Raw genomic sequence first — 20,922 nt, forward strand, 5'->3', positions numbered from 1 at the left:
CATTAAACACTTTCTTTCTGTGCATATTTCCATTTTGTGTCAAAACAAAAAAACAAACGCACCTCTGAGTGTTGAAATGTAATTTTTTAAAAATGTGATACGTTGTTAAACCACCACTGTGACTAAAATAAAGCACAGAAAAGATGGGTGCAAGGCTATCATACAGTCTCGTTCAAGGCATCAATATGAACTACACTTTAGAATTATTCATTTTTTGGAGCCCTATTACCTTTATCTTCCTATGAAACCTTGATTGTCACTTGACCTCTCTGTTTTCTACAATCTAAATTTAGAAAAGCATGTAATCACCCTTTCAACACCACTATAATGGTATGTGCAAGCCCTTTCAGTAACTTAAGAAGCAATTGCATGCAATTCTAAACCTGCTTACTTTCCTTCCAAGGAGAGGGTCAAGGGGGAAAATGAAACTGTGAATCAAGGAAATGATCAATGCAGGAGAACTGATAAATGGAAAAAGAAGGGGTGGAGGTAGGCCTATATATAGCCTATTGCTGGCCAACTCAGAACATACTGTAAGTGACAGTATTTGTATGTGAAACACTGATCTCTTCAGAGCTCTGGAATCAGAATCATGGAGTCAACTTCAGGTTGAGTCAGTGATGAGTTAGTGTACCAGCTTCAATTAGGATTTCGAAAGAAACACTTCAAACATTACATGCCTAATTTGTTGCATATTTATTTTCCTAGAAATATTGGAAATATAGGAAAGTTTCACTTTTCAGAAATTGTGTGTGTGTGTGTGTGTGTGTGTGTGTGTTAAAAGTTTTCCCTTGAGATTAAGTCTAGTCGAGTCTGACTCCGGGGGGTGGTGCTCATCTCCATTTGTAAACTGTAGAGCTGATGTTGTCTGTAGACGCCTCCCAGATCATGTGGCCAGCATGAGTGCATGGAGCACCGCTACATTCCCAGTACCTATCAATCTACTGAAATTTGTGTGTTTTCGAACTGCTAGGTTGGCAGAAGCTGGGGCTAGCAACGGAAGTTCATCCCATCCCATGGATTTGAACTGCTGACTTTCCGGTCAGCAAGTTCTGCAGCTTAGCGGTTTAACCTGCTGTGCCACTGCGACCTCAAGGCATATATCATTCCATTGGTATAGTCCTTTAGCTTGGGGCTTCTTAAATTGTGGGTATCGACCTCAAATGGGGTCTCCTTAGCTCAATGTTGGAGTCATGAAAAGTTTGACCACAAGAAAAAAGTTTTTGAATGCCACCCATTCACACAAATCTCTTAGAAACAACGTGTAGCGTTTACAGTGGACTCTGCTGAAGATGCTTCATCTGTATCTCATAAAACGGGAGCTTTGCAAGCTTTGCAAATGCTGATGCTGATTTATTATCAGTAAATGTTTGATTTTTATACCTATTTTATATATATATATATCTGGGATCACGTAAAACTTTCTTAGGCAGAAAGGAGTCACAAGTGGAGGAAGTTTTAAAGCTCTGCTCTAGCTGACCCCTCAAATATGGAATACAGGGAGAGAAATAACACTTCCTATGTACAGTTGAGATGATATACAATTATTTTAAAAAATTAATCTGGCTATTTTGTTTAACTTAGTTGTAATCCCTTACAATTTACTTGGCAGTAGGGCCTACTGAATTTAAGAGATTTCTGAACTTCACTTTTATACAAGATTACTATATGCATATATAGGCATACAATATGCATGTATATATAGACAAAATACAGGGTTAATAAATGAGAAGCCATAACTTGATGGAGAAAATCCCATACCGAAATTTGTGATCCAGTATATGCTGGAGGTGTTGGTTGACTTTCTTCGGGACTTCCAAGTGTATCTATTAAATCATCTAAGGCAGCATCTAAGTCAGACTACACAACATACAGATTATTTATTTTCTTAAGAAAATGCAATTTATTCCCTGAAGTATGAATTTAAAACCACTGCCTTTCTTCTGCACTGTCCACTTGAATAGAAAACTTTGAACATTTAAAGGTTCTCATTTAAATGTCAATGAGAGTGTCCAGAATTGCACAAAGGCTATGTTTATGCACTTTATAATATAAATCAATCTAAAACAGTCTCAACAACAAAGCCCCAAGGAATGATAGGAAAGCCAAGTTATACCAAAGAGATGCTGTTTTTCTGCTCCTCAGCAGAACTTTCCCCTTTTGCTATATTTTTTGAAACAGATAATCTAAACTATTAAACTCAGGAAATTCTACAACTGAGAAAACCGGACAACATAATTAAATCCTTGTCTAAATAATTTTTCCATAAGAGATCTCTCCTTACCACTTTACTGCATTTAAGGAAGTGGTATACATCACTCTATACAAAATGCTTCTGAAATGTTTACTCTGCATGCTACTTTCAACAGTCGAGTGATCCTGCAAATGTTTATTTGGCTAGTCACTGATCCTTTAAAGAAAATTGACCTGACTCTACTGCTAAACAGTATTAAAGTAAGTTCAAACTAAAACATTCTGCTTTTCTTTTGATCAAGGTTATTTAAATAATTCTGAGTAACCCTGACCAAAGGCAAGAAAAATCCAGCTAGAAACATAGAGTAAAAGGTTAATAAGGGATGGGGCTACAAAGATTTTAGTTACTGGATTATTCCATAAACAAAAACCTATGGAATGCGAAGCAAATCTAGGACACATCTACGCTGCCATCTAATGCAATTTGAAACCATATTATATGTTCAGTGTAGACTCATATAAAACAATTTATGACCATATAATGAAGTTTGAAATTACATTATATGGCGGTGTAGGTGGGGCTTTAACCAATAGTAGGAGTAGCAATAAAAGATGAGCAGGACAGGAAGATTACTCATACTGGTAGTTTTAACTATGGATGTTAAAAATTGGTTGTTTTTATAGCATAATCTGCTGTACAAAGTTTACAATATTAGATAAAGAAAACACTGCTTACCTTTTCAGCTGGTTTACTGTCTGCAGCAGCAGGAGTTGTGGCTGCCAATTTATTTTCTTTAACCTGAAAATAAAGAACACATTTTTCAGAGGAAACATATGATTACAGGTGATTTGACAAATATCATGTGCAACTAAACTCACATCCACCGATGCAGCTGTTTTATCAGGAGCTGTAATTCCTCCGCCTGTGGCAGCAACAGCTGCTTGGCCAGCCAACGGTTTCTTGTCAGTTTTAACCTGAAGGGAAAACAAAATGCGAAAAACAGGCCTATATGAATTTTGCACAAGATATAAGCAGATAAGACCTGCTGAAAAATGAAAATACAGTGGACCCTCAATATTAGTAGGCAACCTAGAGTAATGTGTTGTTAAAGGCTTTCATGGCCGGGATCACAGAGTTGTTGTATGGCCATGTTCCAAAAGTATTCTCTCCTGACGTTTCTCCCACATCTATGGCAGGCATCCTCAGAGATTGTAAGGTAAGGAGAAACTAAACAAGGAAGGTTTATATATGTTTATATATGTTTCATATATGCTACCCCTCTATTCTGCCTTGGTCAGACCACACCTGGAATACAATTCTGGCACCGCAGTTGAAGGGAGATATTGACAAGCTGGAAGGTGTCCAGGAGAGGGCAACTAAAATGATCAAGGGTCTGGAGAAAAAGCCTTATGAGAAGAGGCTTGGAGAGCTGGGCATGTTTAGCCTGCAGAAGAGAAGGCTGAGATGAGACATGATAGCTATGTACAAATATGTGAGGGAAAGTCATATGGAGGAGGGAGCAAGCTTGTTTTCTGCTGCCCTGCAGACTAGGACGCAGAACAATGGCTTTAAACTACAGGAAATTCCACCTGAACATCAGGAAGAACTTCCTCACTGTGAGGGCTGTTCGGCAGTGGAACTCTCTCCCCCGGGCCGTGGTGGAAGCTCCTTCTTTGGAGACTTTTAAGCAGAGGCTGGATGGCCATCTGTCAGGGGTGCTTTGAATGTGATTTCCTGCTTCTTGGCGGGGGGTTGGACTAGATGGCCCATGAGTTCTCTTCCAACTCTATTACTCTATGATTCTATGACCACTCCAACAACTATCATGTCAGACTACACAGAGAAGCCATTGAGATCCACAAGCATGTGGACAACTTCAACAGAAAGGAGGAAACCATGAAAATGAACAAAATCTGGCTACCAGTATTAAAAAAAACTCCAAAATCAGAACATTAAATAAGGAGCAGCACTCTGAAAACAGAAGAATTCCAGACAGGAATCAATCAGGGGCAGCTAACAACTCTGAACAAAGGATTCCCCCAGGCCAGGATGTGAGGCTGGTAAGGCCATTTAAGGCTAACAAAGGTGATTGATTACAACATTCACACTGGCCTCCAACAGACAAGAGTTCTTCCCCCCGCCCAGGAACCTTCCTTGCTTAGTTTTTCCATACCTCACAACCTCTGAGGATGCCTGCCATAGATGTGGGAGAAACGTCAGGAGAGAATACTTCTGGAACATGGCCATAGAGCCCGGAAAACATACAACAACCTAGAGTAAATTTAATAATACATAATGCCGTATATATGAATCTATGGTGGAGAGCATGCCAGCCACCACTCTAACTTTCGGAGGCAGGGTTCCTTCACAAGGCAGAAGTGATGTTTTTAATAGGAACTTGGGCATACATGTTTTTTCATATTCGTAGGTTGTCCCAGAATCAAGACCCCATAGATACCCAAGGCCAACTGTAATCCTAATAAGGATTACTGGATATGGACTTTCATTTCCATCTACGATCACATATTATTTCTTAAGTATAGTAGTAGTAGGCAACAGAAAAATAATTTACTGAAGCCCCTCTACCATTGAAATAAATTTTGTGCAGATTTATATACAGTAGAGTCTCACTTATCCAAGCCTCGCTTATCCAAGCCTCTGGATTATCCAAGCCATTTTTGTAGTCAATGTTTTCAATATATCATGATATTTTGGTGCTAAATTCGTAAATACAGTAATTACAACATAACATTGCTGCATATTGAACTACGTTTTCTGTCAAATTTGTTGTATAACATGATGTTTTGGTGCTTAATTTGTAAAATCATAACCTAATTTGATGTTTAATAGGCTTTTCCTTAATGCCTCCTTATTATCCAAGATATTTGCTTATCCAAGCTTCTGCTGGCCGGTTTAGCTTGGATAAGTGAGACTCTACTGTAGTTCCTTTCCTTGTGGTTACCTTTAGTACCATTCCTTAAGGTACAGAATCAAATCCAGGGTACTGACCTTTCCAAAGTAATTCCGTACCTAACTTAATAGAATAGAATTTAAAACCAAAAAAAATGATACTCACTATCTCAAAAATCAGTTTGCATTAATGACAGTAGTTAGCTAAAAGAAATCACTATTTTGGACCAATATAATTTCTAAACATATTTGTTTCATACGGAGTATGGAGTAGCCTATCAACGTTATAGCAAGAAATATTACTCAAGGGCTACCAAATAACTATATGGGGTCATATTAAGACACACACACATATATATCTCCAGGCATTATGGAATCAGCTAAAACATAGATACTTGGAGCAGTAAGTTGACTTCGGGGCATCACCAAGATACTGGGAGTTTTTGATGTTTTAAATCAACCATTTAGAAAACGCAGATCATTTTACTCAAATTAGGTTACATTAGTACTTATGGGGTATTGTGTTAAAACTTTGTAAGCACAAAGAATAAAATCATATCCTTGTATATTAATATATTACCGTAGTAAACTGACAGTTTATCAAAGCCAATGCTCTATGCTAGACTTTATTAAAATGTCATAAGTCTATTGTTTTGATGCAACAAGCTAGCACAATAATAATAATAATAATAAAACTTTATTTATACCCCGCCACCATCTCCCCAACGGGGACTCGGGGCGGCTTACATGGGGCCATGCCCAGGACAATACAATCTAGCAAAATATAAAAACAACATATCATAATACAATTACAACAATACAATAAATAATCATGTACAGTACAACACAAAATCAAAAAAACAATACAACAGGGCGGGCCGCATGAACACTCAGTTAAAACTTGGGGTGAGAAAAAGATAAGAATAAAACCACGGGGAACAGAGACATAAGATAGCAAACAGTCTAGAGGATAGAACTGTATGGGAAACTAGTTTATTATTAGCAAGCATGCTTTTATCTCTTGAAAAATGGTGATAACAATACAAATCACTTTAATTGATATAATGGTACTGTATTTTTGCACTGACCTGATTAAAACGATATTCCACTCATTTATTCTCCCTCAGCTTTTGGCATCAGTTATATATATCTGACTAGAGAAGTATCACACAAGTGGTTTCTTCAAAAGAGTTTTCCACTTTTGCCTTACCTTTGCTTCTTCTTTCGATGTCAACTGTACTGGGGCCTTGTCCATCTGTGCAGCTTTTCCAGGACTCAGTGGTTTAGGTTGTGTTACCACAGAAGGTTTACTTGGGCTTTTTTCCTACAAAAATATTTTGCTTGTTTATTATAAAGTCTGTGTTAAATTGAATTATAGTACTATAATAAATAAATAACTTACTCCGCCTGGGTCTTTTTGCTTCTCTTCAGGCGGATGTTTAGCTTGAGAATCATCTAACTGTGTATACACAAAAACAAATATTAAGAGTTACTATCTTATTGATGTTTTTCATGCAGATCAATTTAATTTGCAAAATGCACAAAATGCTAGTCAGCATTATTAGCATTTTGGGAGCCAACACTATCCAAATGCAAAAAGGTGTATTTTTATCACACGGCAATAATTCTCAACACAACTACCTCAGAAGTGGGGATGCCCAATTCAGCCAATGCATCTGCTCCCAATCAACCCACAGCTGCAGCTGAGAGGGAACCGATCCCTCAAACTACCAATGGAGATTACACTGAATTGAACCATTCTTCCTTTTCCTCTGTTAAATGCCGCATTATGACAGGATGTCTGCGCCCAACACCACTGGAGAAATTATACTGTTTAGCTGGCATTGCACTACCTGACATCTGTCAGGAAGTAGCAGCCAATAACAAAAGGACCAAGGCAGTGATATCTCCGGCCAACCTCTGTTCATTTATCAGCAAGCATGCCAATGCCTTAAATCAAGGAACAGCTTCCTAAGAGATAATTGCAGGAACACCTCAGCAAGCGAGAGTCCAGAAGTGGCAGACTGGAACCTGCAATCTCAATCAGTGGCTGATGCCGGATGAGAGACTCCCTCCTGGGCACACAGAAGACTGGGCAACTTGGAAGGTGCTGAACAGACTGCGCTCTGGCACCCTGAGTTGCAGAACCAACCTTAAGGAATGGGGCCACAAAGTGGAGTCCATGACATGCGAGTGTGGAGATGAGCAAACCACAGACCACCTATTACAATGCAGTCTGAGCCCTGATACATGTACAATGGAGGAACTTCTCATGGCGATATCAGAGGCACTCCAAGTGGCCAGCTTCTGGTCAAAGGACATTTAGTATAATGCCAAGTTTTAATTTTGTTTGTGTTTCTAAATACATTACAACTGTACCCTCGGTTTTGCTTCTGTCACGATAAATAACCAAGGAGCCTCCGATGGCCTAGGGGATAAAAGCCTCGTGACTTGAAGGTTGGGTTGCTGACCCGAAGGCTGCCAGGTTTGAATCCCACCCGGGGAGAGCGTGGATGAGCTCCCTCTATCAGCTCCAGCTCCATGTGGGGACATGAGAGAAGCCTCCCACAAGGATGGTAAAACATCAAAAAATATCCGGGCGTACCCTGGGCAACGTCCTTGCAGACGGCCAATTATCTCACTCCAGAAGCAACTCCGGTTGCTCCTGACATAAAAAAAAAGATAAATAAATAAATCTGTTAAATCTTCCGCCTTGCTTCCAGAGTGGCAACAAGGATCCATGGGGCTACATGACATAACTCTGGGGCAGGAAGTGAGGCACGCAGCTGTCTTACATTTTGGAACAATTCTGTGCATTTCACTTCTTGTTCAGCAACAGAGTGATTATGCTGCCTAGAAATGACCACAAAAGTTACATTTCGAAGCTCTCTAGGCACCATAATTCTGAGTCTTGGGAGAAATCATAGTGTTTGCAGCTATTTGCAATCTTTGAATAGATACATTTTTATCATCATCATCATCAAAAAGGAAAGGTAGGAGGGAATGCCTGTGTAGTCCCTTCTGCTATTCTTGTTTTTCTTATTCTGTTCACTGTGGAGCTTGTTTCCAAAAGGTGCCAAATTCATCTGAAATTTTTTACAGGAATAAAAAAATGCTGAGTATATGTATTATTTTGCTATAAAATGCCATTTTCCAAGCCCTGTACCAAAGTGATGTGATACATACTGATAGTTTTGATCTGTATATAATATTTTACTTCTAGCAAACACTGTGTTGCCACCATTTTTCAATTTGTTTGGATTTGGTACCTTTTGGAAACAAACTCCACACCTGTGTTTTGCAGGTATTCTCAGCAAGTCATCTAAGCAGCCTCTGTTAAATTTTGTAATTTATATTTTTCTTTCGTCCCCTTCAGTAATGTTAATGTAAATTGATTTATATATAAAAATATAATAAAACTTCTGAGAATAAAGCTTCAGTTGCTAACCTGACCTGGTTTTTATTTCACGTGTCTATATCTTAAAAGTCGGAATAAAATGTTTATTAAAACTTGTCCTGCTCTTCTTTTTTGCAATGTAAGAACCTATCCCTTTTCCTTCTATGTTATTTCTGTATCTGGCACCAGTTTATTTTGTTAGCTGCTGTACACCTATAATCTGCAAATACTATAAATTGTATTGTATAAAGAGCCTACTTTGCCCTAATCAAAATTATGAAACTTAAACCCCAATCTACATCATCATTAAAAGGAAGAAACCAAGTCAGTTACATAAACAGGAACATACTGGCATCCAACTAAGACATGTGGAATTGGGCTACGGAAGAACCCAGAGAAAACAGAATTTTTGAGAGGAGAAAATCCTGGTGTTTTTAATCCACCAAGGAATTTTTGTACAAAACAAACTGCAGAAAATTCTCACTTTTTCTTCCTGACTGCCAAGAAGTCAATTTTTGACCTGGAAACAAATGTGTGGGTATATTTTTCCATTCCTACTTTATGCACTAGGCCAGCTAAAGCCAACTGCTAGGGCTGAAAGGAGCACCTTGAATTTCCATATTTTTAATGCCCTCTACACCCTGGAGACAGCAATTCAATCACTTTTTCTCAGCTCCTTTACTATTTAGGCTCAGAAAAGGCTTGTATTAAACAAACAGGAAAAACAGGAATGGTGTGGGAAGAGTATTTTTAGTTTTAAAAGAGTCAGGAAAAAGTGGTGCTGAAGGAGGTCTAAGGGACCCTACTTTGGCCACCCTGGAGTAGGCACCATTAACTCCCATTTAGAATAAAAGCTGTGCCATCTTACCTTGGCTAACTCAGCTGCTTTTTCAGATTCTGCCTTTAACTTTTGAGCTGCCTGCAATATAAACAGTGTTTGAATTAGTGAAGCAAAGAAATGGCATAAAATTCCCTTAAAATGAAAAAAAAGTATTTACAAACATTTAACAAAAACAGCATGGTATGGATTAGATTGAATGTTTCTGTCTCCCTCAAGACCACCAGGTAGAATACAGTGGGGCCTTTGGTATCTGCTGAGGTTTACTTCCCCAAAATACCCAAATCTGTGGGTGCTCAAGTTGCATTAAACACAATGGCATAGTAAAATGGCATCTCTTATATCCAATGGTGAGCAAGTCAAATGTGCTGTAGAGAGCCTACGAATTTGTGAAATGGCAGGAAGCTATAGCAGGTATGCCTACAAATCAACGTAGAGCCCCCTGGTGGCGCAAAGGGTTAGACCCTTGTGCCGGTAGGACTGCTGACAGAAAGGTCAGTGGTTTGAATCCGGGGAGCGGGGTGACCTCCTGTCTGTCACTTCAGCTCCTCACGCAAGGACAGGAGAGAAGCCTCCCACAGGATGGTAAAACATCAAACATCCTGGCATCCCCTGGGCAATGTCCTTGCAGACAGGCAATTCTTTCACATCAGAAGCGACTTGCAGTTTTCTCAAGTCACTCCTGACATTAAAAAAACATAGTGCTCAGTGCACTAGTTGGTTGAATTCATGGAGGCAGAACCTGTAGATACAGAGGGCTGTTTTGTGAGGTTCAGCAAAATAAGTTCCTGTGAACTGTATTCTTGTGATAGGAGCTGATGAAGATGCTAAGATTCCAATGGCCTTTTTTAAACAGATGCAAGAATTCTTAAAATAATACAGAGACATGACTTCTCAGTGATAGAAGAGAACAGAATGAATGAAAGCAATGTACAAAACAAAGTGGCATCAGAGATGTCAAAAAGAAATGTTAGAGTGATGCTGAAGAGGACAATTTAAATAAAGTAAAAAGCTAAGCAGAAGTTCCTTATCTGGAAATAGGACATAGGGCAGCTCAGAATACCTTAGGTACACTTTCATTTAATCACAACTGCAAAGCATTTAGTTCAGAACTACAAACATCACACAAATAAATTGCTCAATCCAACTCAAGCTCAGTATATATGTTTTTCCTCTTGATTATCCAATTGGTTTAAAATGAGGCAAAAGCGCTTCTCTGGCGCAAACACACAAACATTGAGCAAAAGCATGTCTCTGATGCAAGCACACACACAACACACACCAATGTGTTTTAAAAGCATACAAGACCTTCAAACTCTAAGCCAGTGGTTCTCAACCTGGGGTCCCCAGATGTTTTTGGCCTACAACTCCCAGAAATTCCAGCCAGTTTACCAGCTGTTAGGATTTCTGGGAGTTGTAGGCCAAAAACATCTGGGGACCCCAGGTTGAGAACCCCTGCTCTAAGCAAAAGCAAGAAATCCTAATTTCCTCCTTTATCTTTTAACCTAAGGAAGTTAATTATATTGCAGACTCCATATGCTTCCCAATGGCGATGTCCCATCAATACACAGGTATAATCAGGAGGATTTTTATTTTATAATATGAACAATAAAATGTGTCAGAGAAGATAAAAAGAAAAAAAATGTTTGGGTGGTTTATTTTCATGGTGTACTATGCCTTTGGGAAAAGAGTGCAAGTGTGATCTCACAGAAATAAAAGCAGAGATAAACCATAGCTTATTAGTTCAGCACTAATGAATGAGCACATGCTGGTGGTGTGGCTGCTGTTATGATCAAACAAAGACAAACAGAAACCAAGGCCTATTATCACCTTCTTCTTGTTTCTTTTCCTTTTGTGGGACTCTGATCCACTGGTCTTTGGCTGGCTTGAAGAAGCCTAATATTGGGAGCACAAACTCAGGTTTCTTAAAGAAATTGCTTAAGGAATGTTAAAGCAATCTGTCTTTGAAAACTGGGATGGGGACATTTTAAAGCACAGAACATTAACACCAAAAACAACTTTAAAAAAAAGTTTTTAATTATGATAAATCACACTATTAAACTCACTAACAGTTGGACAGACAGTCTTCCTTTGTTGCCATCATAGGTTCTTCTCCCTTTAGAGATGATTTACAGGTAATGCAAACGAATAGACATATGTCTAAGTACTGCAGGCTTCCATGTGTTTCCATTTGGTTATGCTTTTTTAAAATGTTAGCTAGCACAGCACTATAAAGGCACCAGATTCTGTCTGATCTTGGAATCTAAGCAACATTCCAGTTTTTGGGTGATTCCAGTTTAGTACTTGGATGAAAGACCATAAATGAACACCAGATATTGTAAACATATTTCTGAGAAAACTCTACAAAATCCATGGGTTCATAAAAAGCTGCCAGGCAACTTAAAGGCAAATACACACATCAAATACGCATCCACTCGGAGCTTTTTGGACTATCATTACCAGAATTCCGCTAACCAGCCTGGAATTTTTCAAGCTCTGGGGCTATTCTTTCACACACACCACTCCTTTTCCTTCTGGCAAGTTCCCACAACCTTATAAAGCCAAAAAGCTCGAGACAGCTGATAAGATATATGAAAGCTCGACATACAAAGCTTAGTAACTGATCACTGTAAGATAATAGTGGGTCTTTGGTGCCAAGTACAACAGTGACCTCTCTAGCGTACTGTCCCAATTAGGAGACTGGCAAATATCAACTGCATCGGAAGAATTGTAAGGGTATGTTGGGACAAGGGAGCTAACAGTCTGTAAATATATTTCACAACTTTCCTCCTTTACAAAAATATGTCTGGAACCTTTTATTGCTCGACTATCTCAATCAGGCTGGGCTGCTGGTTTGTGCTCTCATACCATTTTACAGAATTTCTTATAAAACACATGTAAAACAGATATATATCCCTTTTCTGCAGTTCTCCAAATAAAGATAAGAAGTCCAGCCATTGCTGCATGTCTCACACTTTCAATGTAGGAGCAATACATGCAAATAGCCTTTATATCTCTGCACCTTTCACATGAATCCAAAAAATATGAGTGCCTACATGCGCCCTTGGTCCACACTTTGTTTATCCCTGAAGGCACTGGAGAAACAGCAACATGCAGAGTTTTCTACTTCTGTTAATGGCACGGCCGTGTTTTTAATGTAAACATTAGATTACTAATAGTTAAGTAGCAATATTCCCTCTATTCCTAACAAAAATGTAACACGTAAATGACATTCATTATCTAAACAGGGACATGAGAGAAGCCTCCCGCAAAGATGGTAAAACATCAAACATTCAGGCGTCTCCTGGACAACGTCCTTGCAGACTGCCAATTCTCTCACACCAGAAGCGACTTGCAGTTTCTCAAGTCGCTCCTGACATGGGAAGAAAATTATCTAAACAAATTTATGACCCTGTTAATTGTTCTTTAAAATGACTGCCATTATTCTCTCATTACCTCAAAAGTACTGCCAGTGCCGCTCCACCCCATTAATTTGTTACAAGCAACAGCTTTACATGGAAGGCACTATACGTGAGCGCTGAATGCCAAGTATACGGACATTTGTCACTGAGCTCCAAAGAACTGTTTCAGCTACAGCTAAGAATCAGAGAATGTCTAGTAGCTTCCCTTTAAATACACAAAATCAGAAAAGCCTCTTTTAACACCTTTAGTGATTTTATGGCATGAGAGTGTAAATGTTTTTAAACCTACTACAAAAGATTCAGACTAGAAAGACAGATAAAATTCCTACAACTAGCACACTTATCTAACTGAATTCATTATTTGTTTCTGTTGTTGATGTGTGTATTCAGATCATTTTGGACTCATTTGTGGCAACCCCAAAGAAAACCCATTGCTGGGTTTTCTTGACAAAATTTGTTCATGGGGGCCTGCCCTAGTATTCCTTTGGGGTGGAAGTGTGACTTGCCCAAGATTACCCATTGGGTTCCATGGTTGCGCAGGGATTTTAAACTCTGGTCTCCCAGAGTGATTTGACTCCAACACTCAAATTCCCACACAATGCTGACTCTCATTATTCAAGAAAGAATAAACAACAGCTTCCTGTATATTATCTTCATAATTTTTGTACTCTTACAGTATCCGCTTTTACTCTAATGTGAAGAAAATTCTTTAATGGGATAGGCAGATAAGTCATGACTAGTATGAGAAAATACTAGAAGGTAATCCATAAATTCACTCCTATCATCTTGGCACCAAAGAAAGTCAGAGGTGTTTAATCCCTTCTTTTTATTTGCCCAAGTGTTGGAAGTACACCAAACAATTCTGCAGAAGAAGAGAGAAGACACTTGCTTTCTTAGTTTCGGGAGAAAGTTGTCATTATTTCTGCTGTGTGCCTTCAAGTTGTTTCTGACTTATGAGAACCCTATCACATGGTTTTCTGGGGTTGAGAATATGTGACTCTACTTGGGAAAGGGAGAGACTGATTTTTCCTTAAGTAAACTATGCCTATACAAGAAAAAGAGTGTCTACTAAATTCTCCAAATTAAGATTTTGTCTTAAAACATTCCCCAATAGCAGAATAAATTGAGTATTTAAATAAGTGGAGTATCAAAGTGAATTTAAAACTGTTTGTTACACATATGACAACTCTCTTCTTGACATGGACATACTGGCTGTAGATAATTCCAGAGTACCTAAAGCTACTTGCATTTGGAAGGTGGTAAATCTACCCAGGAATAAGAATAGACACACTGAAGACTGTTCTGAACAAATAAACTTAAGAGAACCATTAAGAAGAGACACCAAGGGCCTTAAGAAGATCAACAATACTTTCAACCTCATCATTGTGGTGAATCTGGCATTGCCCAGAGGAAGAAACCTGGATGCTTCCCACCGTGGATGAAGCATCATGACCCGCAGCATCCGGCTTCCCCTCTACTTCATCCACAGTGGGAAGCATCCACTGTCAGCTTCTTCCTGTGATCCCAATGCGTCATGGGATGTCTCCTATGTTGCCGCGACGGCAGCAAACACCGGTTTATCTGCACCTTTGTAACGAAGCACCACCAGAAGTAGTTCTATGTCATGGGATGGAAGCCGGCAAGCTTTGTCGCGAAACTGCAGAGGAACCGGCGTATGCTGGCAAAAACAACCCTGTCTGATGAGGTTGTTGGACAGCTCACAGGCAGGTACGCAATCACTGGGTCACAATCTCCCACACTATGGTATGTTCTACATAAACTAGAGTAATTATGTCAATATTTGTATGTCTCAATTTAAATAAGTCCTCCTTTATTTTTTGATAATACTTATCATCCATTTTAGCGATCAACTACAATAAGTGAAGAGACTCTCTAGAGGCCGATTTCCACTGCTCCTCTAGTCTTCAGTGACCTTCCTCCTTCGTATGTTAAATATCTTTTATTAACCACTTTTGCACTTATAAATCTGTACTAAAGTAAAGGTAAAGATTTTCCCCTGACACTAAGTCTAGTCATGTCCAACTCTGGGTGTTGCTGCTCCTCTCCATTTCTAAGCCAAAGAGCCGGTGTTGTCCGTAGACACCACCAAGGCCATGTGGCTAGCATGACTGCATGGAGTGCCGTTATCTGTACTAAAGAGCAGTATTATTCTTCAGTTCTGTCTTCTGAATATTTCTTGCAGCCCAGTCCATGTTAATTTTTGCCGTTTGTTAAACAGGTTTTCGAATTCAGTTTCAATTTGTTTTTTATAGGTAAAAAGTGTGTCAAGTTTATCTGATTGAAACTATAAATAGGACAACCACTAATTTTCTATTTATATGGCCACCTGAAGACTGGCATACATAAAGAGTATAAAAATAGATCTTGCAGATTTCTGATGATGGTACACAGAATGAGAAATATATTTATATGGTATGACAATTCTGCCTTACCAAACAATTATTCATAACTTCTTAGTAAGCAGCTTGATGGAAATAAAAGCTATCATCCATGTATAATTTGATGTTTGCTAGCCATATAGGCATTGCACTGCACCTGCCAGCCTTAATTATAATTGTAACTGTATTTTACAGATTTCACTATTTAAAACAAATCTGTTAAGGATTTTTTAAAAATCTGTTGAAGTACTTTTAAAGTACTAAAAATTAGCAAGCAGAATTTCAAAAAAAGATCTGATTGATGAAGGCATTGCAGAGAATACACTTGCTAATTCTCCTTTATGTATATGCATTAATAAATGGTTGAATATGGAGTGTATTTCTCTTGGAAACAGCAGTATATTCTCACAAGAGAAATTACAATGATACTTGGTCACATAAACATCTGAAAGGCAGGAAACACTAGTAGAATACTGAGATTTCTTCATAAAACAAAAACAAAAACACTTCTTTAGATTACTCTTCTGATGTAGAAATGAGGGTAGAAAGGAAAACTTGTTACTTTTCAAATTTCTGTCTGAGTTTTGTTTAACATGTGATTTTCCAGCCCTCAACCATAGCGACTTCGTTTTTAGGAATTCTCTACGCCATTCAGTCAAGCCAGTACCCTGCCCGCTTACTCATTAAAAGAAATCACTGAGCATGCTGATCAAAATATTGAATATCACATCATAACTTTATCCTTGTTAGAAGCAGCTACTTGATCTGATTTATTTTCTGTTTTAGAAGACATACCTTTGTTTCAGAAGGCTTCATAGCAGTAGTCTTTGGGGCAACAGTGGAAGAAGACGGGACCTGCATTGAAGTACCAAAGTGTATAAATTTATTATGCAACAGATATATTAACATTGATGTTAAAAATATGACACCTTCCTCCCAATAGAGCAAGGAATATTCATACTTGTTTTCCAAAGCTCGCTGGTCCTTGCAAAACCTGATAGATTTTGTTTAGGATGATTCAGAATGCAAGTTTCTTTAAATCTGCAATCTAAACTCAACACACAAGAATAATTTCATTTAAATAGTTAAAAAATCAAGCAAGACACACATTTACTCAACATTTAAGATATTAGAACATGCTATTTGACCTAATCAACCAAAATCAAATAGAATACTTATATCTGAACTTATCTGCACACTGCTTTTTCATATTATCCCACTTTAGATTAAATTAAGAAAAGATTCATTCAATGAAATGAGTAATATTAAAGAGAGTTGGTTAAGGATCGAATGTATTTTGATAGGACTCTTAGTACTAACAAATGCCCATGGCTTGAGTTAAGAAGAACAAAAGAATACCAATAGAAGCTGTTTACAAAACAAATGAAGAAATATGTTAATCAAGACAGGGTTCCCATCCTACTTTCATCAAGGTTAATGATGCACACATGTATTTATTCTTGTAATTATGAATTGTTATTATGCAGTTAGATTTATTGTATAAACTAGATGATTACTCATAAATCCATTTTCATCCCAGTATTCCAAAACCAGCCTTTAAAAGAACTACAAATCTTTTTGAAATAAATCTAGGCTAGGTCTTCTGAGAAGTGCAAATGAAGAAAGCTTAATAATAATAATAATAACAATAACAACAACAACAACAACAACAACAACAACAATTTATTTCTGTTCCGCCCCATCTTCCCAAAGGGACCTAGGGCAGATTCCAACAAATAATAGCATAGATTTGATGTCTTCAAAAAAACAGATAAATATTGGCATAAAATCCCAACAAGACCCCACATATTGTCACGACCCAGGCTGCAGAGCACCAATAACCATACACAGAGGCCAGAATCTATCTAATATCTTTATTGTAGGAATATATAAAGTTAATAAAAACAAGTGTAGAAAATAGTCCAGAATTAGACCTTTCAGGAAAGGTCAGAATTAGTCCAAAAAAGCAATGTCCAATAAGAAATATTAAGGTCCCAAGTTGTAATCCAATAACCGAAACACTCACTTTGCCAAGCAAAGTGAGGGGAGATGACAAGGTCCCTTTAGTCCATGAAACTTGAGCGAGGCTAGGAAATAACTTGATACTTGAAACAAGGCTTGAACGTGGAACAAGGTAACTAAGAACAAGAACAAGGTCCGTGGAATAACTTGATAAATCCGTGGAACGAGGCAAGGATTAATCCTGGGAAACAAGGCAAAGTCCGTAGATAAACAAAGGCTGGGAAGCAAGGCGAAGGCTGGATAGCAAGGCAAGGCTTGAGCAGGAGCGAGGCTTGAACCGGAGCGCGCTGTCCAGACACAACTCGCTCCGTAGGCTGACGAATTGACTCCGCGAAGTTACTACGCGGGTAAAACACCTAAATAGAGTCTAGCTTCCCGCCGAAGCAGTTCTCTGGGAATCAGAACCGAAAGCTAACTCTGAGACCAGATGTGAGACTCCCCAAAGATTCTCACGAGAAGCAGTCTTAATTGGCCACATTCTTAGCTGCAATCCTCGCACTCCTGCGCGAAGCTGAATCCAAACTTCTCTGTTGTTTACAAAACTCCCGGCGCAAGAATACGGGAGAAGTAGGCTCTGGGCTTGTTTGACATACTTCTGGGAGACAACTTTCTTGCAGGTGCAAGGTTCCCAGATCTGCCTGGGAAAGATCTGGCTGAGAGGAATCCAGTTCCGACTGGGAAGGTAAAAAACCCAAGTTTTCATCTTCATCAGGAATTACAATGTCCTGAGCAGGACTACAAGGCCCATGGGTCATCACACTATCCCCCTCCTCAAGGCCCCTCCCAAACTGGGGCCCTCTCCCCGAGGCGCGAGGTCGCGGTTTGGTGGGATAGGTCTGATGAAAGCGACGGGTTAGATCAGGAGCATGGACTGTGGAGGCGTCTTCCCAAGAGCGTTCCTCAGGGCCAAAACCCGCCCAGTCAATGAGATATTGTAGGCGGCGGCGGTGAAAGCGAGAATCCAAAATGTCCTCAACCTCGAACTCCTCCTCCCCATTCATCAAAACAGGAGGGGGGGCCGGTTGGTCTGTATCAGGTCGCACACCATCCGCCGGAAGGAGCAGGGAACGGTGAAACACTGGGTGAATGCGCATTGAACGCGGAAGTTGGAGTTTGAAAGTCACGGGGTTTAATTGCGCCACCACTGGATAGGGACCAATGAAACGGGCATCTAACTTCCGGCAAGGGCGGTGGGAGGGCAGAAAGCGAGTGGACAGGAAAACCCGATCTCCTACCTTGATTTCAGGGCCCGGCTGGCGATGTTTGTCAGCGTGGCGTTTATAGTCCTCCTTGGCTTGATCCAGTTGCTGGAGCAAAAGTTGTTGCACCGCTGTGAGTTCCTGCAGCCAATCCTCTGCTGCGGGAACCTCTGAAGTTTCAATGACAGGGGGAAAGAAACGTGGATGGAAGCCGTAGTTTGCAAAGAACGGCGTTTCTTTTGTAGAAGCTTGAACTCCATTGTTGTAGGCAAACTCAGACAGTGGTAACAGAGAAGCCCAATTGTCCTGTTGATAGTTTACATAACAGCGAAGATACTGCTCCAAAGTGGCATTGGTGCGCTCCGTTTGCCCATCTGTTTGGGGATGATGAGCTGAAGATAAGCGAGAGTCTATGCCCAATAGTTTTTGTAGTGCCTTCCAAAAACGAGAGGTGAATTGAGATCCACGGTCTGTGACTAAACTCTTGGGCAATCCATGTAGTCTGAAAACATGTTGAAGAAATAGATCCGCAGTTTCCTTGGCCGTGGGGAGGCCTTCGCAGGGAATGAAATGGGCTAACTTGGTGAATAGGTCCACCACCACTAAGATCGTGGTGAATCCACAGGAAGGTGGTAGGTCAGTGATGAAATCCGCGGAAATTATTTCCCATGGGCGAGATGGGGTAGGAAGGGGGTGTAAAAGCCCTGAGGGCTTCTCCCTTCGTATCTTGGAGCGCTGGCATACTGGGCAGGTGTTGACATATTTTTCCACATCCTTGCGGATCTTGGGCCACCAAAAATCCCTTAGGATCAAATGCATAGTTTTAAATAGTCCGAAGTGTCCTGCTGGTTTGCAGTCATGACACAGACGAAGCGCTTTTTCCCTGCCCGGTCCGGGTGGGATATAAACATGATTTCTATAGCAGAGCAGCCCATCTTTAAGTGAAAAGGGGAAATGCAGACCTTGGCGAAGTTGGTCCTGCGCCCAGGCATCTGCTTGCTGACTAGCCCTGATTTCTTGAGCACAGATGGGTCCTGGAGTAGGGGAAGTTGAACCAATGGGAATGGATTTGGTGTTCCCCACCGTGAGCGTGGCAAAGTTCTCAGGTTGTAGCAGTTGGGATTCAAAGGTCTCCTTGCGTCCTGCAGCGTATTCCGGTTTACGTGACAGGGCGTCTGCTTGCTTGGTTTGGGCTGGGGTCACATAATGGATCTGGAAGTTGAAACGTTCAAAGAATAAAGCCCAACGTTGCTGCCTCTGATTTAGTTTGCGGGCAGTTCTTAGATGTTCTAGATTACGATGATCAGTGTGGACTTCAATGGGAAATTTGGCCCCTTCTAGCCAATGTCTCCAAGTTTCAAAGGCTGCCTTTATGGCCAGTAGTTCTTTTTCCCAAATGGTGTAATTCCTCTCTGGTGTGGTTAGTTGACGAGAATAAAAGGCACAGGGGTGGAGGTGATCTCCCACCGGTTGTAAGAGTACAGCCCCAATTGCCACATCAGAGGCGTCCGCTTGCACCACAAAAGGGGTTCCAGGATTTGGGTGCTGTAGAATTGGCTGGGAGGTGAATAGTTTCTTTAGTTGCTGGAACCCTTTCTCTGCTTGATCAGTCCAGCGGAAAGGCTGCTTTCCACGGATGCAGCTAGTGATGGGGTCGGACCAGCGGGCAAAATCTGGAATGAACTTGCGGTAGTAGTTCGCGAACCCCAAGAAACGCTGCACCTCTTTCTTGTTAGTTGGCGCCCGCCATTCCAATACTGCTGAAACTTTGGCTGGATCCATGGAAAGCCCTAGAGGCGAGATGCGGTAACCAAGGAAATCTACCTCTTGTAGATCAAAAGCGCATTTTTCCAGCTTGGCATAAAGTCCATGATCCCGCAATCGTTGTAACACCATTTTGACGTGGTTCTCATGTTCTGATTGTGATCTGGAAAACACCAAAAAATCGTCCAGGTAGATTATCAAGAACCTGTCTAGATAGTCCTGAAAAATGTCATTGACAAAATGCTGGAACGTTGCGGGGGCTCCGCATAAACCGAAATTCATAACTCGGGACTCAAATAATCCGAATTTGGTCTGGAAGGCGGTCTTCCACTCGTCCCCTTCCCTGATGCGAACTAAGTTGTAAGCCCCCCGAAGATCCAGCTTGGTGTAAACCTTGGCTCCTCGAAGCCGATCCAGTAGATCCGAGATTAAAGGCAGGGGATAGCTGTTCCGCTTGGTGATATTGTTCAATGCTCTGTAGTCCACCACCAAGCGTAGTTCCCCTGACTTCTTCTTCACAAACATCACTGGGGAGGCGGCTGGGGATTGAGAGGGTCTGATGAATCCCTTGCGAAGGTTTGTCTCTAGGAATTCCCTGAGAGCTTCTTGCTCTGGTTCAGTCAGGGAGTAGAGATGCCCTCGCGGGATCGGGGCCCCCTCCACCAAGTCAATGGCACAGTCATAAGGTCTATGTGGGGGTAATTTTTCGGCTTCTTTCTCATTGAATACATCCCAATACTCGGAGTACTTCTTTGGCAAGGTGATGATGGGCTCGGT

At 40.3% G+C, this 20,922-nt stretch overlaps 1 protein-coding gene across 6 annotated transcripts in view; it reads right to left on the reverse strand.

Moving 5' to 3' along the window:
- Window positions 1–20,922, reverse strand: part of cast (calpastatin) — an 89,469-nt gene that overhangs the window by 29,401 nt on the left and 39,146 nt on the right. For 4 of the 6 annotated variants that reach the window (XM_062972244.1, XM_062972241.1, XM_062972242.1 and 1 more), the window contains 8 exons: window positions 15,956–16,015; window positions 11,170–11,235; window positions 9,370–9,420; window positions 6,507–6,563; window positions 6,315–6,428; window positions 3,073–3,168; window positions 2,930–2,992; window positions 1,762–1,860 (listed from right to left, as the gene is read on the reverse strand). In XM_062972244.1, the coding sequence (XP_062828314.1) occupies window positions 1,762–1,860; window positions 2,930–2,992; window positions 3,073–3,168; window positions 6,315–6,428; window positions 6,507–6,563; window positions 9,370–9,420; window positions 11,170–11,235; window positions 15,956–16,015 (606 nt within the window). The remainder of the gene's footprint in view (window positions 1–1,761; window positions 1,861–2,929; window positions 2,993–3,072; window positions 3,169–6,314; window positions 6,429–6,506; window positions 6,564–9,369; window positions 9,421–11,169; window positions 11,236–15,955; window positions 16,016–20,922) is intronic. The other 2 variants (XM_062972243.1, XM_062972246.1) reach the window with 1 other exon arrangement.

Source organism: Anolis carolinensis, chromosome 2 (assembly GCF_035594765.1).
Source record: "Anolis carolinensis isolate JA03-04 chromosome 2, rAnoCar3.1.pri, whole genome shotgun sequence".
NCBI lineage: Eukaryota > Metazoa > Chordata > Lepidosauria > Squamata > Dactyloidae > Anolis > Anolis carolinensis.